We start from the raw sequence: 25429 nt of genomic DNA on the forward strand, positions 1-25429 counted from the left end.
GGAGACCCAGGAAGACCCCACTTCTTACCCCGAGACATAAAAAAGACAGGCTGGAGTTTGCCAAAACTTGCCTGAAAAAGCCTAAAACGTTTTGGAAGAATGTTCTCTGGTCAGATGAGACAAAAGTAGAGCTTTTTGGGCAAAGGCATCAACATAGAGTTTACAAGAGAAAAAAAGAGGCATTCAAAGAAAAGAACACGGTCCCTACAGTCAAACATGGCGGAGGTTCCCTGATGTATTGGGGTTGCTTTGCTCCCTCTGGCACTGGACTGCTTGACTGTGTGCATGGCATTATGAAGTCTGAAGACTACCAACAAATTTTGCAGCATAATGTAGGGCCCAGTGTGAGAAAGCTGGGTCTCCCTCAGAGGTCATGGGTCTTGACAATGACAATGACCAAAAACACACTTTAAAAAGCACTAGAAAATGGTTTGAGAGAAAGCACTGGAGACTTCTAAGGTGGCCAGCAATGAGTCCAGACCTGAATCCCATAGAACACCTGTGGAGAGATCTAAAAATGGCAGTTTGGAGAAGGCACCCTTCAAATATCAGGGACCTGGAGCAGTTTGCCAAAGAAGAATGGTCTTAAATTCCAGCAGAGCATTGTAAGAAACTCATTGATGGTTATCGGAAGCGGTTGGTCGCAGTTATTTTGGCTAAAGGTTGTGCAACCAAGTATTAGGCTGAGGGTGCCAATACTTTTGTCTGGCCCATTTTTGGAGTTTTGTGTGAAATGATCAATGTTTTGCTTTTTGCTTCATTCTCTTTTGTGTTTTTTCTTTTAAGACAAATTAAATGAAGATAATAATACCAAAGAATTTGTGTTTGCAATCATTTTCAGGAAGAAACTGAGTATTACCTGACAGAATTGCAGGGGTGTCAATACTTTTGGCCACAACGGTGTGTATATATATATATATATATATATATATATATATATATACTGCTCAAAAAATAATGGGTACACTTTAACAACACAATGTAACTCCAAGTCAATGACACTTCAGTGAAATAAACCTGACCAGTTACGAAGCAGCACTGATTGTGAATCAATTTCTCATTCTGTTGTGCAAATGGAACAGACAACAGGTAGAAATTATAGGCAATTAGCAAGACACCCCTATAAAAGAGTGGTTGTGCAACTGGTGACCACAGACCATTTCTCTGCTCTCATCCCTATTGGCTGTAGTTTTGGTCACTTTTACATTTTGTCATTGCATTCACCCCTAGATGTATGGTAACATGATGCTACAACCTACAGAAGCTCCTCAGGTAGTGCAGCTCATCAAGGATGACACATCAATGCATGCTGTAGCAAGTAGGACAGCTGTTTCTGTCAGCACAGTGTTGAGAGCATGGAGCATATTTCAGGAGACAGGCCAGTACATCAGGAGAGGGCCATGGGAGGACAACAACCCAGCAGCAGGACCGTTGCTTCCTCCTTTGTGCATGGAGGAACAGGAGGAGCAGTGCGAGAGCCATACAAAATGACCTCCAGCAGGCCACTAACATCCATGTGTCTGCTCAAACTGTCAGAAACAGACTCCATAAGTGTGATATGAGGGCCTGACATCCACAAGTTGGTGTTATGCTTACAGCCTGTCCCAGGGTCCTTCTCCGGTATCACACAATCAACAGAGCAAGAGAATATTGAACAATTCCAAGACCTTTACTTAGGCAAAAAATATGAAAGGTCCATATATAATCCACCACACAAAGGATAAGATAGTCCAGAACCCAAATGCATTTCAGCAACAGGACAAAAAGCCCCGGGAAATGATAGTCCAACAATCCAGCAGACAGAGGATAACATAGTCCATATGCTCTATATTCCAGGATAATCTGCTTACAATGTTATAATCCCTGTTCCGCTGTGAGTCAATGGTTCGGTAAGCCTCCGCCAGGCTTCCGTTCAGGAGTCCTACTAATAAACGCATCCAGGAAAGTGGGGTACCTCCATCACAGCACACTGCTGCTTGAAGTCTTTGAATAACTCCTCCATATCTCCGGAAGCCTCATCAAATGACTTAAAGTCTGCCTGAGTGATCCATACAGGCTCCCAGATCGTGGGGTTTGCACTCCACATCACATTACTCCCTCTTTCGATCTCCATCACTTCTTGTCTCCACTTGCTCTGCAAGCAGCCTTCTCCTTATACTCCTGAGAGACGCCCGGGCCCATAAACACCATCTCTTCTTTGTACCACACCACCCACTGACTTTTTGGGGCGTGGGTCCTCGCCTCCTGTGCTTGTTCTTCAGACACGTGGGAGTAGGTGGTCTGGCTAGCACCCACCAGTAGATCAATTAAGGCCTCTTTAGTCAGTCCCTGGTAGTTCAGGCCCAGGTCTGGCTCTCTCCTGTGAACTGGATACAGTCCAATTTCGGTACTCACTCTGTGGTTGGTTCTCCATTTGTTTACACTCTGTTGATCCCACTGATTGCCACCTGTTGTCATGGGGTCCTTCTCCGGTATCATACAATCAATAGAGCAAGACAATAGTGAACAATTCCAAGACCATTAATATATAAAGTCACAGGAGGGCACCACTCAATGAAGAATGCGGATCCACCAGCGATCAGTAAAAAACAATACTAGACAGTGGAAGGAGAAAGCTACTGACCAAACAATGCAGGGATCACTGCAATAATATAAATTTTATTGGTAATAGAAAGACAAGAAACCTATAAAAACATTTAAAAGTCATAAATGACGTGAAAACAAAGCACAAGGCTCATAATAGAGCCAAACAAGACCTCCTCCCATGCGTAAGGATCTATACAAAGGGCTCTATAATACACAATAGATGAGTCTACAAATGAAAGAGCAACATCAAAAACATATATAAACACACAGATCCTGATAGTCCTATATGAAAAAAGGATCTATTAGAGTAATTGTGAGTTAAGGAAATACATACAAAGATAGAGCCATGTAGATCAAATAGAGAATAATGCAGACATGGGATATTAAAAGATTCATCAACCCATATGAGGCAAAGGGGACAGAATATAGCCCAGCAAACTGGTAATGGACCCTGCCTGCATTGTCCCAATGTGAGGTCACTTACACAGGGGGGAGCTCATGGAGTGCCCGACGCGTGTTGTCACAACAAAGTGACTTCGTCAGGGGTTACAATTCCAAGACCTTTATTTAGGCAAAAAATATGAAAGGTCCATGTATAATCCACCACACAAAAGCTAAGATAGACGAGAACCCAGATGCAGTTCAGTAACAGGATAAAGAGCCCTGGAAAATGAGAGTCCAACAATCCAGCAAACAGATAATAACATAGTCTATAGACTCTTCTTTCTCTCGAAGTGCTGTGATCATATCATAGTTCCACACATGACTGATCTGTGTCTCACCTCCCTGATATTTTAAAAGTCCCTCTCTTCATTCACATGTCAGGGGGTAAAGTTGGCAGGGGCTCATTGTTTCAACAAGCTAGTTCAATATGTCATTAGCATATTAGCAAACAGGAATATTCAATGACCCTTTAAGAAGACAACAATACATTACTGTGGGACAACAGCCATTCATCAATTAGCAAATAACTCACCCTACAGAGAAAACCATGAAAATCAGTAAAATATTAATACAAACAAAATGATAACCATATACCATATCCCACCATCACACAGCCCAACACCATGTAGGGCAATTGGCACTTGCCAGAGAACATTAGATTGGCAGTTTCGACATATGCGCCCAGTGCTCTTCACGAATGAGAGCAGGTTCACACTGAGCACATGTGACAGATGTGACAGAGTCTGGAGATGCTGTGGAGAATGTTCTGCTGCCTACAACATCCTCCAGCATGACCAATTTGGCAGAGATTCAGTAACTGTGTGGGGAGGCATTTCTTGGGAGGGCTGCAGAGCCCTCCATGTGCTAGCCTGAGGTACCCTGACTGCCATTTGATATCGGGATGAGATCTTCAGACCAATTGTGAGACCATATGCAGGTGCACTGGGCCCTGGGTTCCTTCTGATGCATGACAATGTTAGATCTCATGTGGTTGAAGTGTGTCAGCAGTTTCTGCATGAAGAAGGCTTTGACGCTTTGAACTGGCTTGCCAGTTCCCCAGACCTGTATATAATCATGTCTAGTTCCAACCACCAACACCATGTTGCACCACAGACTGTCCAGGTACTGATGCTTTAGTCTAGTTCTGGGAGTAGATCCTTCAGGAGAACATCCACCACCTCATCAGGATCATGCCTGGGCACTGTAGGGAGGTCATACAGACACGTGGAGGCGACACACTACTGAGAATCATTTCCTCGTCATGAGGCATTTCCACTGAAGTTGGATCAGCCTGAAATTTGATTTTCCACTTTGATTTTGAGTATTATTCCAAATCTATACCGCCATGGGATATTAATTTTGAATTACATTGATCATTTTTGTTTTATTGCTCTCAACAGATTCCACTATGCATTGTACAAAAATTTGCAACTGAAATATTTCATTCAGTGTTATCTATGATATGGTATTTTAGTGTTCCATTTATTTTTTTGAGCAGTGTACATATAATGTTACATATAGAATGTTAAACTAAGAACCTTATGTTCAGTTTTGCCTTGCAGTAATAGTTCAATGTGTGATTTTTGGATGTGCGAACTATGTCTCTATCTACAGCTATGCTATATTACAGTTATTATGCTCTGGATTCTGGATTTCCATCTTCCAAGAAATTAACATATTCTTCTCTTGGATGTCTACAAAAAGGTATGTCCAAACATGTTGTTGCCTATTTATTTATTTTCTTTAGCATTGCCTACTGAACCAGTGCTATGCCACTTCTGTACTAAATCTTGTATACTCTTTTCTGGAGTGGAGGTACCTGAAATTGATCACCAAATATGGTTGCCAACTTGACTATTTCTTTTTTTTCTAGACAGCTTATGAAATAATCACAGACAAGCAACATTTTTATGAACAAATTGGAAAACCTTAATAATCCATAATCACTCAGCGATCCATGTCTACAACTCATAATTCTTATATGAAGTGTTGAAGACATCAGCTGCATTCACTGTAAACTATAAAATAATGATAATTACAGTCACAATCAACTGTATAAGTTTCTTCAGCTTTAAAAAAAATCTCAGAAGTTTTCTTTTTTTATGGAAAGGGTACTTTTTCACCCTTTCCATAAAGGGTACATGTTCATTCACAGAAATGCACAATAATTTTGCCAACCGTCAGGAGGCCCCATCTACAATAGACTGTTGGCCAATCCCGCTGATCTCTGTAATCAACTAGAGTCAAATTTGAATGGGGGCTATAAAAATAAATGAGGGTCATGTTGTCCTTTCCTGCCATTCCAGTGCTTTAATTGTAGTAGGCAATAGTGTTGTGAAAGTGCGTCCAGCTTGCCTGATTTGATTCAACAAAGAATTTTATGTACATGTTCATTCACAGAAATGCACAATAATTTTGCCAACCGTCAAGGCCGGACTGGCTATCTGGCAATTCTGGCAAATGCCAGAAGGGTCTGTCTGGTCATGGGCCACCTTGTCTGCTACGTTGTTAACAGAATTGGTGTGCTCAAGATAGCCATACTGTTAAGAGTTGTGACAGAGCACAAAGTCACCGATTCCATCACTTACCCCAACAGGCCACGGGTATCATTAGTAATATTGATAATGTAGTAAATCTTGCGTTCCTCCGTCCAGAGTAATATTAGTAATATATTCCATATGGTAATTGGGGACAGGGACAACATGGGCCTGTGTGATTTAAAATGCCAGGGCTGAATTTCAGTCGTAGTCCATACCTGCCTACCATCCAGAAGTTTCAGGACAGTCCATTAATATTACTATTGACACCCGTTGCCTGTTGGGGTAAGTGATGGTATATTTGCTAATAGACTAAAGGCTGTAGTAAAACATTCTGTGCCTAATAAATAACAGAGCTACTATAGCTATTCAAGCATTATTGGTGATGCACAATATTAGCCATTAACACTCAGGAGCTTGTCTCGTGGAGGGTTAATATCAGCCAGTGTTTTGCAGCAACATTATAAGTGCTGGGCAGGTCAGGACAGCCAGTGTGTGACATATCACAAGGGGACTACAATTCCTGGTTCCATCCTGGCTGGCTCCATACCCCCTCAGGCATGTCACCTTATCTGCCTCCTGTGAACTGATATTTCTCTCGTCGGACATGACATAGTCCTACTGTCAAACAAGCAATATTATGGGTACACATATATACCCAGGGGTGTGACGGGTTAAACTAGATAAATGGAAAGGCAAGCTTTCTAGCAAAATTCCCATGCAGAATCCTTAGTGAATGTTTCTCCAGTAACTTCATACGTACAATAGCCACAAGAAACTCATTATAGTTAACATCATTATAATAAGTTAAAACTTAATATTACAAAGTCGAGATAGGAATTTTATACAATCGTGTATGGAATTTAATGTTCTTCATTAATGCACAAACCCATTTCTGGAAAACCTCACGCTGAAGGGTAAGGTAAAGGTTCCTGTCATTCACTGACTGACATAAAGCTTGCAGGGGATTTGGATTACCATTTTGTGATTCATCCCATTCAGATCCCACCTTCTGCAGAACATCTTTGATTGACGTGAAGATCCTACTTCTCTTCACAATAAGTTACAGGCATGTTGGAGCTGCTGGGGTGGGTGGTTTATTGTACTATGACCAATTTTATCATCCACCGTATTAGGGAAGGTAGATTTGATTATTCAATCAATCAATCAATCAATCAATCAAATTTATTATTGCCAAGTACATATTACATATATACAAGGAATTCTTTGTGGCAAAGAGGCAACATAATATATAACAACAGATACAACAAGTAACATCTAACAAGACAGATACAGTATATAGTCTACACATGACGATTTAATTGTTGAACAGAGAGTGGATAGAAGCTGTTCATATGGCGGTTGGTGCTGCATTTGGGGACTCTGAAGCGACGTCCTGAAGGGAGTAGTTGGAATGAGGAGTGTCCCGGGTGAGAGGGATCAGATGAAATTTTCAATGTGTGGGATCGAATACTCTTATCATAAAGATCCTGGATTTTAGGCAGGGGGGAACCTATAATTCTCTCTGCTGTTCTGAAAGTCCTTTGTAAGCGGAGTTTGTCATGCGCAGTGGCTCCCCCATACCAGACTATCAGAGAGGAACAAATCACAGATCTGATGACAGCATTAAAGAATAAAATCAGCAGATTCTTAGACAAACCATATCTTTTCAGCTGACGCAGGAAGAACATCCTCTGTTGTGCTTTTCTTATAACAGCAGAGTTATCTGCATAGCTGGCTTCATCACAAGGCACTGAGAAGCGGGTCGCTGGTAGAATTTCCAATTACATAAAGTAGAGCCAGGTTTTTCAAGTTTCATTTTAAAATGAAATTTCAGTTTTTACTCATTTTATCTATTGCCTTAATTTTAGAATCGGTGTATATGCAATGGCTCTTACATTTAGCTGCCACACAAGCAATTTAAGTCAAACGTCTACTTAATGTTGATGGTTTTCCATCCTAAAACTGAATATATGACTCCTTTACATTCTGTACTTTGATATTAGTCTACACCCCATAAAAAATAGACTCTGTCCAATCTGGATATAGGCTTTAATGAGTTGTATCCATTTCTGCAAACTTTATTTCATTAGCTGTGACAGATATGCGAAAACAAATAGAGTATTGTTTAACCTCCTTGGGTCGAGTAATGGCTCTCCATTGCTGTCTCCATCTTTGATGTTTGTCTGCAGCATTGACATCACATCAACAGCCAATCAGTGAGTGCAGCACTGCCTATGTAGATGGCATAAGTGTGGCACCCCTGAGGGTTCAGTTGCCGGAGAGGTACTGCACCTCCTCCTGAGGTGTGGTACCCCACCATCTAGGTAAGTTGGAGGCTCCTGAACACGCTCCAACACCTGCACCCATCATCACAAAGTAGTGTAGCAAAGCCACACTGCGGCTCCCTGCTTGGAGTGTAGCAGAGCACCTTTGGTGGCTCCCTGCTTGGAACACAAAAGGTGCTGGGAGGCGGGTGGAGTTAGAATACATAAAAGAGTGGGAAGGGTTAGGAGTTCAGTTCAGTTGAGAGTCGAGTTGAGAGATGAGTTGAGTTGAGTTGGGTTCGGAGTGGAGGAGAGGAGATCCCTGGGAGAGGGATGGAAGAAGGAAGTGCTGCAGCAGATCACAGTGACCTGGGTCTCCTGGCACGGGAAAGGAAAGAAGGAAACAGACATTGAAGAGAACCCTGATTTTCCATAAGAAGGAAGAGACTAGTACGGAACGTAGGAGTAAAAGGGAACAGAGGACGTGGGTTAGAAGAGCACCCCGCCTAGAAGTTCTAAGCGCAAGGCCGGGGCCCGGTCCCCGAGGTTGGATGGATACTAAGGGTCCTGCAGCAGACACCGGTGGAGTAGTGGGCTGTAAATGCACTACTCCCATCTAAGACTTGAGGGCACAACTGCAACTTGGATAGTGAGCCGGGACTTAGGAGAAGGAGTCCCCGAAGCAGGCTACAGCTGTCTGCCGTACAAGTATAGTTCTTGGGAACATCTGACAGGAGGAACTCCAGTGTAACTCATTACTGGGAGCACTTCACTCAAAGGTGCTATAGAGGAGATGTGCAGAAAGGCACATGTTGGCGGAGTGTTGGAAGGGAGCATTCCATCTTGCTTGGAGGTTGACTGAGCCCCTGACCTGGAGGACACAGCACAGAGACAGGCACCTGTTTGTACATCAGACTGTGAGTAAAGCTTTGGAACTACAAGTCCTTGTGTTCTCTACTCATTCCGGCACCAACACCCCCAACACTGCTACATTGCTGCACCATTCACGTCTCCCAACTATCATCTTCTTTACACTGCCCTGGGACTACAGCTCCACCTGTGGGGAGCTTCAACATCTTTGCTCCACCACACCACCAGTCCCAGAGGATCTGCATGCAGAGTTGTCTTAACATCTCAATTGCCGAACACCACAGGTGGCATCACTTTACTATTCATTTAATCCACTACATTCCACCATTCATCTCCCCTATTAATTGGGCGCCCAGGGCCACGGACCGGGTCACTGCTGCCGTGACACATCCCGCTGATACCGGCCCGGTACCGAATACCCCACAGCCCTGGGAGGGCGACCCATAAGCTCAATGATTGACTGTACCACTGATGACATTTCATCAGTACTGCAGATAAACTGTGTGGGAGAGCAAGAGTAAACAAGTAGAGTAAATGAGATTTTTTTTTTATAGCCACTGTAGTGTATGAGGTAATTTTTTCCTCAAAGGGGAAACCTCTTTAAGCTAGTCACAGACTTTAGCGAGCTGAGTGTTTTTAACCCCCCATTTACACATATACTCAGTTCAGTTAAGCGTGCATGTGTTCCGGATAGAGCAAATGGTAATAAGCTACTGCCTGACACCACAACCTGGACAGTTTATCTCTCCAGAGGAACAAAAATTAAGTTTGTTTGAAAACCAAAACAAATTATTTTCCGATATCTGTGATTGAGGGCAATTTAGTATATCTGCATGCACATTATATTGTTGGCCACTCTCAATGAAGTCAGCCAACATTACTCCAACGTGTATGTCTTCTTAAAGGTCTACTGTCAGGGACTTTAGTCAGTCAGGCCAACAATGGCTGGTTACAAGAATACCAAAAGATTTTTGAATGAAACCAGTCATTATCAGAATAATGTCCAACAGAATATTATCACTGTTTGAAGTCAAATCAGGGTAACCTTTAAAGGGAACCTGTAACCATTCTAGAATGCTGTAAATAAGCCCCTGATCAGACCTGGAAGATGAGAAAAATAACTTTTATTATACTCACCCGGGGGCGTTCCGGTCCAATGGGTGTTGCAGCGCCTCCCATCCGCTTGAGATACTGCCCTTCTGCTTGCTTCACAGGCTCCCCGGCATTGCACTCCTGTGAAGGTGTACATATCTGCCCTGTTGAGGGCACATTGCAGTGCACAGGGCTGACCTTTCCCGATGCCTGCGAACTGCAGTACTTTGGCCTGCCCTCAACAGGGCAGATAAGTACGCCTGCACAGGAGCGCAATGCAGGGAAGCCATGAAGCATGCAGGAGGGTGTCGATTATAAGAAGATGGGAGGCACCGCACCCGGAACTGCGACACCCCCTCGGACCGGACCACCCTGCAGGTGAATATAAAGAAAGTTATTTTTCTTATCTTTCAGGTCAGATCAGGGGCTTATGTACAGCATCATAGAATGCTGTAGATAAGCCCTGAAAGGCAGTGGCTGTATCTTATATCGACCAAAACTGCTGACGGGTTCGCTTTAACTTTTGAGTCCATCACTTGCATCATCAACTCTTTATTTCTCAAGTTCTAATACTAGAGATGATTGAATTTATTTGGGAGGGGTTGAATTCTCCTTGAATTTTACAAAAATCTGTATTCAGACTATAGATTTTTTTCCAGTTCATTCAGCATGAATCCAGCAAAATGGCGGGCAGCGGTGGTTACCATTTTGAGAGCCGTGGAGAGCCAAGAAAATGGTAAAAAAAAGTAAAACACACTTCACCACTCAGCTGTCCTGCTGCCTCTGCAGCTTGCCATCCAGTCCTCTGCATTTCTTATTCTCTTCTCCTGTCATGCACACTCTCTTCAGAATCTCCAGTCTAAGCTACAGCTTCTGTTTGCACTAGGCCTCAGACATTATTATGCCATCGCACTGCATGTCGTAACATCACAATGGTATGATGGGCATCACCCGAGTGACTGCACTGTGTGCATTCTAGGCCTAGTCCAGGTGGGAAGCCATGACCTGGAGTGAAGATTCCAAAGGGGATGCACGTGAAAGAAGAAATGTAAAACAAGAGGCACCGAGGACAAGACATCAGCCTGTGGAGGCAATGGGACAGATGAGCAGTGACTGGACTATTATTTTTTTTGTACATCCTACTTTTCTAGAGCGAACCCAGAGATTAATGATGAAAATTCAATTAACAGAGAATGACTTAGCCGTAAATCGAACTTCCTTGCAAAATCGAGGTGATTTACGGAATTCAAATCTTGGCATACCAGCTTATCTATAGATAATACTCCAGGATCATACTGTATGTCCTATGACTGTAAATACAATGATAAAAGCAAAGAATACAATGACATTAATAGTGGACTGCACAAGTTTTATATAAATCAGGTTTGCATATTTTTTTCTGGTCTGAGAGCCACTATAACAGAATGACCCCATCTCAAGGGCCACAGCTAATGTACAGCCTGGCTCTAATGTCTGTGCACTTGTGATATTATAATCATTGAATATATGATAATGTGAGTCCAAATTGCATAATTATCTTCATATCATTCCAAATCTGCCTCCTCAAATTCTAAAAAAAGACTCTTAAAAAGCATTATGTAATAGGACATATTTCCTTTTTACACTTTAGTTTTTGCATGCACTTATCGCCCTGATGATAATAATTTATGCTAGTAAATGTAAAAGATCCTGAAACTACAATGTGGTAATGATTGGGGATGAGTGAATTTTGCAAAATTCTTTTCACTCAATTCCAACTGAAGATTCGATTTAGTCCAAGTAAAATTGGACCCAATCAAAATTTCCCTGAATGCCATGAAATGATGGTAATTATGCTCTGGGGTCTTTTTAGATCCCAAAGCATAAGATATGTAGAGAATTGAAAAATTTAAAAAAAAAACATTTACTCGCCTGTCCTACATCCTCACCTGACTCGATATGCCAAATCGACTGCCATGAGAGCACCCCCTTCTTTGTGTACCTCTTCCTATACTGAGGCCCACATAGTTAGGTATGGGGAGACACATATCATTAATTCCAATGATGTGCATTGCCCTCTATGCAACTGTGTGAAGTTAATCACTTGCCTCAGAGCCAAAAGAACCGAAAACCCATGGGGAGGAGCTACAAACTCCTTGTGCGGAGACAGCATACAGAGACAGGTGATGGCCTAGGACAGGTGAGCAATAATATGTTTTATTATTTTAACCTATTCCTGGCTCTCAAAAGAATTCAGCAAAATGGTTGATGGCACCATTTGCAATTGTTTCAATTTGGCATGGTTCAGTCAGCTTCAGCTCCTAAGTGTTTCTTCAATTCTTCCTCTTCAATTATCATGGGAGAGTGTACAGTACTTATGACCAGCAGCGCAACCAAGCCACTGGTCCAAACTGTCAATCTTCAGGAGCACACTGAGCCCAGGCAACAAGGAAACCAGGAGGCAGATGAGTGGTGTGCTCCTGAAGATTGATTGTGAGAAAACATGGAAAACAATGGTGTAATGTTACAGATGTTATACATAGAAATGCATGGATAACATAAATTTCTTCACATAAACATATTTTAACAATTCACAAAAGCCTAATCAGTCTGTCTTCCCCTGTGACACTATCGCTCAGTCAAAACACAATGATGGTGTGTATGTGACCACAGAGTAGCGCTATGTGCAGCCCGTAGAGATCACACCAGAGATTTGTGGCCATCCTGTGATTTATTAAGCCACCACAGGGAAAGAAAGAATGCTATGATAGATAGATTATTTCATGCACAGGTTAGCAGTAATACGCCTAGGCAAGAAAACAAGCTTGTGTACCTAGCTCAAACATTTGAAGGGGGAGGTTAAGGAATCCTGAGTGTAGGGTGTAAGGATTACTCTGTCCTGGGGCACTGCAGACATCGTCTGAGGCAGGGAGCAGAAGAAGAAAGGAGACATTGTGACCAAGCTCCAACACCTCTTGTGTATACAGACGGAAGTGCTTGGCCTGCAGAGGGACACAGGGAGAGAACAAGGGTTACAATATATAAACACCAGGGACAAGCAACAATTGAGTAAACAGGTAAAAATAACATGTAACACAGTACTAAGTCATGGAATGAGCGTGCCCTGAATATCTCAATTGTTCTCCACCTGATGAGACAGCAGAAGAATGCTTTACATGGACAGCATCTAAAGTCACTACAGATATTCATTTCATAATATCTGAATGGAGACACTGTACAGGAATCAGCTGAGCACAATTGGCTTCATTCTATTTATTCCGTTTCCCAGCAATTAAAAGGGAGTTTTATTTTAAGGATAGACCCTTACATACCAAATGTTTGCAGTATGGTCACCACAGTTATTAATAATTTTGTGAATTGAGGAAATTCCATTTGCGGCATTCAGCGGTAATGCTTCATGTTTGCTATTGATATCAAAGCGGAAACCCAAAGATTTGATGACTACCGTGCAAAAACTGTGATCCCGCTGTGCAATATTACCATGGAGGTTTCTATGCATACAATTCTGGATTCATTTCCAAGAACAGTTTGCGTAGAAAAGGTACAGTAGAAATTCCAACATCACTGTAGTAGCAAGTTACAGATTTGTACTGCCCTCTGACCGCTGTGGGTGAAAGTTAAAACCCTGTTCAGCTTTTTCACACTATGCCTTGAAATGCTTATGTGGGTACAGTTTGGAGAAGACTCATCTCTTGTTTCAACATTACTACTCCAGTGTACATGGCAAGGTCCATAGATGTAGATTGGTGAGTTTGGTGTGGAAGAACTTGACTGGCTCACACAGAGCCCTGACCTCAAATCCATCAAATACCTTAAGGATGAACTACAAGTTGGATGAGATTGTGAGCCAGATCTCCTTGCCCAACTTCTATGTCTGACCTCACAAATGCTCTTGTGGATGAATGGGCAAAAAAATCCACAAACACATTTCAAAATTAAGTAATCAGCCTTCCCAGAAGAGGCTGTAACGGGATGATCAACTTCATAGCACTTACAGATTTAGAATGGTATGTCAATAAGCTCCTGTGAATGTACCATAATGTGTAGAGGTCCCAAATCATTTTACACCATAAAGTGTAAGTTCACAAGGAGAAAAATAAAGGAAAAAGATTATATTAAGAATTCTTCAACATCTCCACACATATAAAATATGGAGTGTAGTTCGGGAATGCATTATAATGTTCTGCAGCAGCTGGGACACAGTAACATACATACTGCAGATATTGAACATCCTGAATATCAATATCGATCAGTGATTGCTATAGAAGGAACTTACTGCCAAGGCAACCTATGACAGTCTGCAATATAAGAAAAAATGAACCAGCTCACACCGGTACCTGGCATCCTAAGGCATGGAACTGCAGGAGACCACTTGCGAATGAAGAAAGGAAGATTCCAGTTTCAGAAGTTGAAAGTGTGAGTTAAAAAGATTCCATCACAAGGGTTTACACAGCAATTCATTTCGAGCACACAGACTGCGTCCTTTGTTAAAGATTAGTGGGTTCGAAACGCGTTGCTGTGTCTACTCTCATGGTGGAATCTTTTTAACTCAATAAATTTTGCAATTTCTGAAGCTGGAAGCTTCCTTTCTTCATCCAACAGTCTGTCTCTGCAAGAAGAGATGAGCAATGCCTATGTGGTCCTTGGGTGACATCAAAATGCTATTGTAATACATTGTTAAAAGAATGTAATATGAAGTGTATTATCATGACATTTTTTCGGTATTTTTTTATACCTAGACTTTTTTGTCTGTGTGATAGCAGAAGTAACATTTCTCAGGTCAGTCTTAATGGATAGCCATTAGTAATGCTATGCACATTAAAAAAACAGTGAACAACTATAATTTGCTTGGCCTAAGACCCTGTGATACATGAATCACAAATAGAGGTAAAACCTGCCCACTGAGCCATAATAAAAATATTTCACTTTGATAAATATCTTTACACACACTGCTCCTATTTATGTAAATGCCTCTACGTGTAGATGCCTTGTGTTTTCACTCGGAGACATTCCTGTCACTTTTGAGACGTCCACAGATTAATGACCACCTTTATGTATACAATTGAGCTGCAATTAACTCAGGGGACACAGCTTGTGTCCTACTTATGTATTTTATGTTGTTTTTAATAAAAGCAGTTTTATGGGTGGTGAAAATAAATGCACAGAGGAATCCAAGTGATTTTAGGGTCTTAGCTTCACTATAGAATATTTAGAGACCACCCGAAAGTTGTTATTATTTTTCATACTTAGATGGTTTTCAAAATATATTACTGTAAGTCCTATAAAAATAAACCAGCAAACATCAGTTGAGTAAAGAGAGTAAGAATCTAGAGTTTATATACTGTATATGCACACATATTTGTTTATATTATTTATGTAATATATATATATATATTATATATACAGTGAGGGAAATAATTATTTGATCCCTTGCTGATTTAATAAGTTTGCCCACTGACAAAGACATGAAAAGTCTATAATTTTAAGGTTAGGTTAATTTTAACATTGAGAGATTAAAAGGAACCTGACAGAGGATACTTGCTGTTTGAGCCACGGGCAGCATGTACTAGACACTGGTTGTATAATTTCAGCCAGGGATGTTTGGCTCTGAAATTATGCAGTGTTTCAGACAAAAACAAAGTTTAAAGTCATCGGGCACCAATCTACACAGGAGACAAGTTGGACAGCAGGTCCACGGTGGGTTCTCTCTGCCTGGTACCCTTAAAGCGGGAGTCACACATAGCAATCTCACCAGCGAGATCGCTGCTGAGTCACAACTTTTGTGACGTAACAGCGATCTCACCAGCGAGATCGCTGTGTGTGACAGTGATCAGCGACCGGCCCCCCTGCCGGTATCGCTGATCGCTGTAAGAAACCTCTGGACATATTTTGCATCGCTGGTCTCCCGCTGGCCAGCACGCATCGCTGCGTGTGACAGGCGGGAGACCAGCGATCAGCTGTAAAATAATAAAAAAATTTAAAAATATTGTTATTTCTCTCTCTCCACGCTCCCGGTCCCAGTGATCCTTTGCACGAATGACCGCGAGACGTCGCGCTGCCACGAGACCGTGACATTCTCGCGGTCATTCTCGCAAAGGATTACTGGGACCGGAGCGTGGAGAAAGGCAGGATGGCTGCGCGGGACGTCGGAAGGTGAGATTAACAATATTTTTTATTTTAATTCTATTTTTTTACAGGGATGGCATCAGCGCTAACGAACACAGCGATGCCGGGCGCTCGGCATCGCTGTGCTGATCGCTGGTGAAGCTGTCTGTGTGACAGCTCACCAGCAATCACATAGCGACTTACCAGCGATCCTGACACGTTGATATCGTTGTTGGGATCGCTGGTAAGTCGTTATGTGTGACTCCAGCTTAAGTGTCAGGTCTCTCTCTGAATGTTTGTATAGGGAGAGACTTGTCAGTCAAGTGACATTGGGCAGGGAGAAGCTGCTGAGGAACTGCGCAAAATTTCTGAGTAAACCATTCAAAGCAGAAATCTTACAGTCAATATCTTATACATGCTGTTTGTGATGCAGGCAGCATGTATCAGCTGTCAGGTTCTCTTTAATGCAGCTGACAAGGTCAGAGAATGAGGGAGCATCCATGTCCCAGACTACACTATGATGACATCAGCAATGTACCTATAATATAATTTCAAATGCGAAGAAAAGGATTAATGATGTTATCTATACAATCTTCATGCAGAGCTGGTAGCATACAAATGTAGGTGTAATTGACTGTCCTCATTGCAGTTCCTGATTGCTGATGAAACCACAGCTGACTAAACTGAATATCACTGTAGGAAATATTCTTATTGTTAGGCTGTAGGCACACGTTCAGTATTTGGTCAGTATTTTACATCAGTATTTGTAAGCCAGAACCAGAAGTGGAACAATCAGAGGAAAAGTACAATAAAAGAAACAGTTACACCCCTTCTATATTTTTCACCCACTGCTGGATTTGGCTTCCAAATACTGAAGTAAAATACTGACCAAATACTGAACGTGTGAACGTGGCCTTTTAGTGCAGAAACGTGTTCATTATCTATACACCCTGTTAATGCAGGATGGAAATGGGCTTTTCAAATCAGTTGTGGCTAATCCTAATCCCACCTGCCATACAAATGAAACACATACAGTATCTGTAATTAGTGTTGAGCATTCCGATATCGCAAGTATCGGGTATCGGCCGATATTAGCGGTATCGGAATTCCGATACTTAATTCCGATACTTTTTTCATATCGGATTCCGGGATCGGAATCGGAATAGGAAGTTCCCATCATGCTATGAGCCTGCTTGCTTTGATTAAGCCAATGGGAATCCTCCGAAGTGTGGGCACATCCTGTTAGGCATGTAGGCATGTTAACTATTGGCATGGCTGTGATTGGCTGCCGAAATGATGTCATGATGCACTATAAAAGCCACCGCAGCCGCCATTTCTGGTCACTCTGCTGTGAATTCAGTTAGGGACAGGCTGCTGTAGAAGACTGTGAGGGACAGTTAGAAATAGCGATTCCACCAAACATCTAGTGCTTTACCCAGGCTACATAAACCACCACTGTAGCCTTCTTTGCCCTAGCAGCAGTGTTCACAGCTGTCTGCAAGGGCTGTGTGAGTGCAGCTCACGCTGTGGAGTGGGTCCTGCAGCCACGTCAGGCTGTAGGCCACCCAGTGTGATCACTGCTGCCTCATACATCTTTTATTTTTTGAGCTGCATTTTTTAAATAATTTCAATCTAGTGTGCTTCCATCCGTATCCATATACGTTGGTTGCAAACACTAGTAGTAGACAGCGGAGCCTTTCTGCAGCCTTTCAGTGCTAGTGTCCACTTTGCTGCACTGTTCACGGCTGTCTGAGAGGTCTCTGACTGTGTGTGAGTGCAGCTCACGCTGAGTAGTGTGTCCTGCAGCTACGTCTGGCTGTAGGACGCTCAGCGTGCGTCACTGCCTCACACATATTTTTATTTGAGTGCAGCTCATTTTTTCTTCTATTAGTGTGCATCCATCCGTCTCCATCTACGGTGGTTGCAAACACTATATAGGAGTACACAGCGGAGCCTTTCTGCAGCCTGTCAGTGCCAGTGCCCACTTAGCTGCACTGTTGACGGCTGTCTGAGAGGTCTCTGACTGTGTGTGAGTGCAGCTCACGCTGAGTAGAGTGTCCTGCAGCTACGTCTGGTTGTAGGACGCTCAACGTGCGTCACTGCCTCACACATATTTGTCTCTGAGTGCAGCTCATTTTTTCTTCTCCTATTAGTGTGCATCCATCCGTATCCATCAACATTGGTTGGTTGCAAACACTATATAGGAGTAGATAGAGGAGCCTTTTTTTCTGGCTTGTGCCCTGCCGGCGCAGCCAGATTAGTATTACCCAATTTTTTTGGAGCCTCATCTTTTGCATTGTAGGTTACCTGCCTGCATTGTAATAGCTCCAAAAAGTTGGTGATACTATCAGTTTCAATTCTTTGTTCTCATACTTTGAGTTTGTTTCAAACAAAGAAACCACATAAAAAGTTCACCAAACACTACATTTTGAACTTGTGTAGGCCACATCAGCTCCTATTAAAGTCTAGTCCACACACACACACTTCATAAAATTAGTGTTTCTTGTACCTGTAACCAGCTGTTCAGGAATAAGCACACTAAGGCCCCCCTTTGTACTTTTTTGCCTATCTTAAGCAGTCTTGCAAGATGAAGAAGGCAGGGAGTAAGGCGCGGGGGCGTGGGCGTGGGCGTGGAGTTTCAGCAGGGAGAGGACGTGGGGATTCTGCAGGGAGAGGACGTGGGGATTCTACAGGTAGAGGACGTGGGGATTCTGGGCCTGCTGCGGGCACCAGTGGATCAGCATCCCCCAGTTTTAGCAGGCAACAGTCCTTTATGCGCAGCTTTGTAGGACCTCAACGTACCCCACTGCTGCGGGAGGAACAAATTGAAGCCGTTGTCGGATGGATGGCAGCTAACGCATCGACTTCAATTACTTCCGCATCCTCTCAGGGTCAGAGCACCGAAGAGCAACCATCTGTCTCTTCACCACCTGCCAAAGTGCCCAGGCAGTCAGAGAGACATGGACAGGAGCCATCGCAGTCTCTACTTCTGTTCTCGGAATCTGTTGGCTTGGAAAGAGGGGGCCAGCCAAGCAGCATTCCTGAATGTGAAGAAGAGGGAGTATGCAGTGATGCGCAACTTCTTTGTCCCTCTGAATCTGAAGAGGCGAGTGGGCCAGTGCCTATGGTCAGCACACCTCAGTACGCATCAGATGATGACGAGACTCAGTTGCCACTTTCTGGTGCGTACGGTGCTGGCGAGACAACCCCGGAGAAGCAGCTGTTTGAAGAGGGGAGGGAAGATGATGAGGTCCTTGACCCATCATGGCGTGAGCAACAGGAAGGTGGTGGGAGCAGCTCGGAGGAAGAGATTCCCCTACCGGCCAAAACAGGAGGCAGAGGGAGGGGGAAGACTTGGTTGCCTGTACCCTCCACTTCGGCACCCGTTAGGAGCATTCCTCCTTCCAAAGGCAAACCGGGCGCTCACAAGAGTTGCAGTGCGTGGTCCTTTTTTGACACAGTTGCAGATGACATTTGCTTTGTCAAATGCAAGCTGTGTCATCAGAGAGTCAAAAGAGGGAGAAATGTCAGCAACCTCAATACCACAAATATGTGGAAACATGTGCGCACCAAGCACGAGTTGGAGTTGCAGAGACACCCTGAAGACGTAGGCCAACGTACAGCACCACCTACCACCTCTTCAGTTCGTGTTGGGCCCTCTTCCTCCAGCTCACACACTGCTGGTTCGGCTTCCTCACAGGATCGCCAAGGAAGAACCTCTGCCACTGTTGTCCGGAGACCCTGTCAGATTCCACCCATAACAGCACGTTCCCATCCATCACAGCCATCGGTAGCACAGGCATGGGATAAAAGGCGCCCTTACTCGGCAAACCATCCCCGAGCACAGTCTCTGAATGCTGGCATTGCCAAACTTCTGGCAGTTGAAATGCTGTCATTCAGGCTGGTGGACACTGACACCTTCCGGGACTTAATGGCATTGGCAGTCCCCCAATACAACGTGCCCAGCCGCTTTTATTTCAGCAGGCGAGCCGTCCCTGCCCTGCAGAAACATGTTGAGGGCAAAATAAAACATGCGCTACTAAACGCCGTTAGTAGCAAGGTCCACCTGACCACCGATGCATGGACCAGTAACCATGGACAGGGACGATACCTTTCCCTCACTGCCCACTGGGTCAATGTTGTGGAGCCGGGTACAGATCTGGAGAGTGGCTCTGTACGTGTTCTTCCAACGCCACGGATTGCAGGACTCCAGTCTGTACACATAGACTCCTCCTCCTACTCAAGTTCCTCAGAAACAGCAGAGCAGGAGCCTGTTACGACCGATATGAGCACAGCCGTGGCCAAACGTCAACAGGCTGTACTCAAATTAATTTCTTTGGGGAATCAAAGCCACACAGCGCAGGAGCTCTGGAATGCTATCAAGCTGGAGAGCGATGTGTGGTTTGGGCCAGCGAATCTCCAGCCGGGCTTGGTAGTGTGTGACAATGGCCGAAATCTGGTGGCAGCTCTTGGCCTAGGCAACCTCACACACATCCCATGTCTGGCACATGTTCTTAACTTGGTCGTGCAGAGCTTTCTGAGGGACTATCCGGATCTTGATGCACTGTTGCACAAGGTCCGCATAGAGTGCGCTCACTTGCGACGTTCCAGCACGGCAAGATCGCGCCTCGCTGCTCTGCAGCGACGATTTGGCCTTCCGGAACATCGCATCATAGGTGACCTACCCACCAGGTGCAATTCAACGTTACATATGTTGGAGCGGTTGTGTGAGCAGCAGGCAGCAGTCATGGAGTACCAGCTGCATCAGGCGCAAACAAGTCGCACTGTGCGCCGTTCACACTTCAGCACCATTGAGTGGGCCTCTATGAAGGACATCTGCCTCGTTTTGCGTGCCTTCGATGAATCCACGCGGATGGCGAGTGCAGATGATGCACTAGTCAGCATGACTGTCCCCCTTATCTGCCTGCTTCAACAAACACTGCAAGCACTAAGGGATGAGGTTTCAGAAGAGGTGGAGGATGAGGAGTCCCAAATGCCATCTGCTTCTGGACAGTCTGCGCTACGTGTTTCCTCACAAAGGCCTAGGCAGGGGACACTTTGTGAGGAGGATGAGGAGGAGTCGATGGAGGAGGAAGACATCTCTCCAGAGGAGGGAGGTACACAAACCTCTACTCAGTATGTACAGCGAGGGTGGGGTGATGCAGAGCAGGTCGAGGTCACGCCTCAAACAGGGGACAGCGGTTCTTTGGCAGTTGGGAGTCTGCAGCACATGGTTGATTTCATGCTGCAGTGCCTGAGAAACGACCGCCGCATCGCCCACATTCTCGTCTCGGCTGATTATTGGGTGTACACCCTCCTAGATCCTCGCTACCGGGACAGCGTACAAAGGCTCATACCAACGTTGAACCGGGAGCGTAAAATGCGGGAGTACGAAGAGTCACTGGTGCAGTCCATAATGTTTTCCATTCCACCCGACAGCATTGTTGCTAGTGCTTTACAAAGCAGCTCTGTGCGTCGAGGCAGTGGAGGAAACTCTGCACAAAGAGGGAGCAGAGGCAGCACCGCAGCACAAGGCAAGACCACTATGGCCCAAATGTGGCAAAGTTTTGTGTGTCCACCACAATTGTCTACACCATCAGCGACGCCTCGAGTCAGCAGGAGGCAACGCTTCCGTCAGATGGTGTCAGACTACATGTCTTGCCCTGTCGCTGTACTCCCAGATGGCTCTTCCCCCTTCAAGTTTTGGGTCTCTAAGCTGGATACATGGCCAGAGCTTAGCCAGTATGCATTGGAGGTGCTGGCTTGCCCTGCTGCCAGTGTATTATCGGAACGTGTCTTTAGTGCCGCAGGTGGTGTACTAACAGACCGTCGCACGCGACTATCTTCCGATAATGTTGACCGGCTGACTTTTCTGAAAATGAACAAGGCCTGGATCTCCAAAGACTTTGCCATTCCTCTTACAGACTAAATTAGTGGTTGGCAACTGTATCCAGGTCTGCTGGTGTGTTCATTTTTCTACCACCTGAACTATAATCCCTGTGCTTCAACACAGCCAGTTGTCGCTCAGATGTGTCGTCTGCACAGAGAAACACACTAGCTCCTGTGTTACTGGGGTTCAGTAATGCCAGCTGATCCCCTGCTGTGTGGACGGCAGAGTCACCAGCTCCATCAACATTCAAACCACTACTGATTTTTAACCGTGCCCAACTTAGGTCTCTGGCTCCACTGTCTCTACTATTTCCCCTGACCTCCAACCCCGCCATCTACATCTCTGATGTGGCGTCAGCACAATCTACACTTGTTCCTGTGTTCCTGTGGCTCAGTCCCATCAGTTTATCCCCTGATGTGTGTCCGGCAAGGTCTCCTGCTCTGTCCACATTCCCATAACCAGTAGTGGGAATGAGGACAGAGCTGGCTAACTTGCCGGACAAACATCAGGGGATCAACTGATGGGACTGAGCACCAGTAACACAGGAACAAGTGTAGATTGTGCTGACGCCACTTCAGAGATGTAGCTGGCGGGGTTGGAGGCCAGGGTAAATAGTAGAGACAGTGGAGCCAGAGGCCTAAGTGGAGCATGGTTAGAATCAGTAGTAGTCCACAACCTCCATAAAAACCGATGCCCATTGGCCTCTGCATGCGGCATGCGTAATCCTGGGCTCCAACAGCGTCAGTTGGTGTTCAGAAGTGTCGTCTCCACAGAGCCAAACACATTCGTTCAAGTGTTAGTGGGGTTCAGCACTGTCAGCTGTTCCCCTGCTGTGGAGATGGCAAGTCTCCTGCTGCCTTCACCTGCCAAAATCCAGTAGGCCCCAGCCTGCTCCTCGCCTAATCCTGGGCTCCAACAACGTCAGTTGGTGTTCAGAAGTGTCGTCTCCACAGAGCCAAACACATTCGTTCAAGTGTTAGTGGGGTTCAGCACTGTCAGCTGTTCCCCTGCTGTGAAGATGGCAAGTCTCCTGCTGCCTTCACCTGCCAAAATCCAGTAGGCCCCAGCCTGCTCCTCGCCTAATCCTGGGCTCCAACAGCGTCAGTTGGTGTTCAGAAGTGTCGTCTCCACAGAGCCAAACACATTCGTTCAAGTGTTAGTGGGGTTCAGCACTGCCAGCTGTTCCCCTGCTGTGGAGATGGCAAGTCTCCTGCTGCCTTCACCTGCCAAAATCCAGTAGGCCCCAGCCTGCTCCTCGCCTAATCCTGGGCTCCAACAGCGTCAGTTGGTGTTCAGAAGTGTCGTCTCCACAGAGCCAAACACATTCGTTCAAGTGTTAGTGGGGTTCAGCACTGCCAGCTGTTCCCCTGCTGTGGAGATGGCAAGTCTCCTGCTGCCTTCACCTGCCAAAATCCAGTAGGCCCCAGCCTGCTCCTTGCCTAATCCTGGGCTCCAACAGCGTCAGTTGGTGTTCAGAAGTGTCGTCTCCACAGAGCCAAACACATTCGTTCAAGTGTTAGTGGGGTTCAGCACTGCCAGCTGTTCCCCTGCTGTGGAGATGGCAAGTCTCCTGCTGCATTCACCTGCCAAAATCCAGTAGGCCCCAGCCTGCTCCTCGCCTAATCCTGGGCTCCAACAGCGTCAGTTGGTGTTCAGAAGTGTCGTCTCCACAGAGCCAAACACATTCGTTCAAGTGTTAGTGGGGTTCAGCACTGCCAGCTGTTCCCCTGCTGTGGAGATGGCAGTCTCTCCTGCTGTCTCCGCATTACAAAGACAGTAGGCCTCTGCCTACACCCTCCTATTTCCTGGGCTTCAACACAGCCAGTTGTAGCTCGGAAGTGCCGTCCACACGGAAAGAGACACTTGCTCCCGTGTCTCAGTGGGGTTCAGTAACGTCAGCTGATCCCCTGCTGTGTGGATGGCAGTCTCTCCTGCTGTCACCTCTTTCAAAATACAGTAGGCCTCTGCCTACACCCTCCTATTTCCTGGGCTTCAACACAGCCAGTTGTAGCTCGGAAGTGCCGTCCACACGGAAAGAGACACTTGCTCCCGTGTCTCAGTGGGGTTCAGTAACGTCAGCTGATCCCCTGCTGTGTGGATGGCAGTCTCTCCTGCTGTCACCTTATTCAAAATACAGTAGGCCTCTGCCTACACCCTCCTATTTCCTGGGCTTCAACACAGCCAGTTGTAGTTCGGAAGTGCCGTCCACACGGAAAGAGACACTTGCTCCCGTGTCTCAGTGGGGTTCAGTAACGTCAGCTGATCCCCTGCTGTGTGGATGGCAGTCTCTCCTGCTGTCACCTTATTCAAAATACAGTAGGCCTCTGCCTACACCCTCCTATTTCCTGGGCTTCAACACAGCCAGTTGTAGTTCGGAAGTGCCGTCCACACGGAAAGAGACACTTGCTCCCGTGTCTCAGTGGGGTTCAGTAACGTCAGCTGATCCCCTGCTGTGTGGATGGCAGTCTCTCCTGCTGTCACCTCTTTCAAAATACAGTAGGCCTCTGCCTACACCCTCCTATTTCCTGGGCTTCAACACAGCCAGTTGTAGCTCGGAAGTGCCGTCCACACGGAAAGAGACACTTGCTCCCGTGTCTCAGTGGGGTTCAGTAACGTCAGCTGATCCCCTGCTGTGTGGATGGCAGTCTCTCCTGCTGTCACCTTATTCAAAATACAGTAGGCCTCTGCCTACACCCTCCTATTTCCTGGGCTTCAACACAGCCAGTTGTAGTTCGGAAGTGCCGTCCACACGGAAAGAGACACTTGCTCCCGTGTCTCAGTGGGGTTCAGTAACGTCAGCTGATCCCCTGCTGTGTGGATGGCAGTCTCTCCTGCTGTCACCTTATTCAAAATACAGTAGGCCTCTGCCTACACCCTCCTATTTCCTGGGCTTCAACACAGCCAGTTGTAGCTCGGAAGTGCCGTCCACACGGAAAGAGACACTTGCTCCCGTGTCTCAGTGGGGTTCAGTAACGTCAGCTGATCCCCTGCTGTGTGGATGGCAGTCTCTCCTGCTGTCACCTCATTCAAAATACAGTAGGCCTCTGCCTACACCCTCCTATTTCCTGGGCTTCAACACAGCCAGTTGTAGTTCGGAAGTGCCGTCCACACGGAAAGAGACACTTGCTCCCGTGTCTCAGTGGGGTTCAGTAACGTCAGCTGATCCCCTGCTGTGTGGATGGCAGTCTCTCCTGCTGTCACCTCATTCAAAATACAGTAGGCCTCTGCCTACACCCTCCTATTTCCTGGGCTTCAACACAGCCAGTTGTAGTTCGGAAGTGCCATCCACACGGAAAGAGACACTTGCTCCCGTGTCTCAGTGGGGTTCAGTAACGTCAGCTGATCCCCTGCTGTGTAGATGGCAAAGTCTCCTGCTGCCTACACAGTCATACCACTACTGATTTTTAACCGTGCTCCAATTAGGCCTGTGGCTCCACTGTCTCTCGTATTTCCCCTGTCCTCCAACCCCGCCAGTTACAGCTCCGAAGTGGCGTCTGCACAATCCACACTTGTTCCTGTGTTACAGGTGTTCAGTCCGGTCAGTTAATCCCCTGATGTGTGTCCGGCAATGTCGCCTGCTCTGTCCACATTCCCATTATGGGAATGTGGACAGAGCAGGCGACATTGCCGGACACACA

The 25429-nt window shown here is 45.5% G+C and overlaps 1 protein-coding gene across 1 annotated transcript in view; it reads right to left on the reverse strand.

Moving 5' to 3' along the window:
* Positions 1-25429, reverse strand: part of ANKFN1 (ankyrin repeat and fibronectin type III domain containing 1) — a 1014930-nt gene that overhangs the window by 305078 nt on the left and 684423 nt on the right. Inside the window, exon 15 of the mRNA XM_073588104.1 lies at positions 12609-12777. Coding sequence (XP_073444205.1) covers positions 12609-12777 — 169 coding nt within the window. The remainder of the gene's footprint in view (positions 1-12608; positions 12778-25429) is intronic.

This window comes from Dendrobates tinctorius, unplaced genomic scaffold (genome assembly GCF_039654945.1).
Source record: "Dendrobates tinctorius isolate UK_male_01 unplaced genomic scaffold, ASM3965494v1 ptg000103l, whole genome shotgun sequence".
Taxonomy (NCBI): domain Eukaryota; kingdom Metazoa; phylum Chordata; class Amphibia; order Anura; family Dendrobatidae; genus Dendrobates; species Dendrobates tinctorius.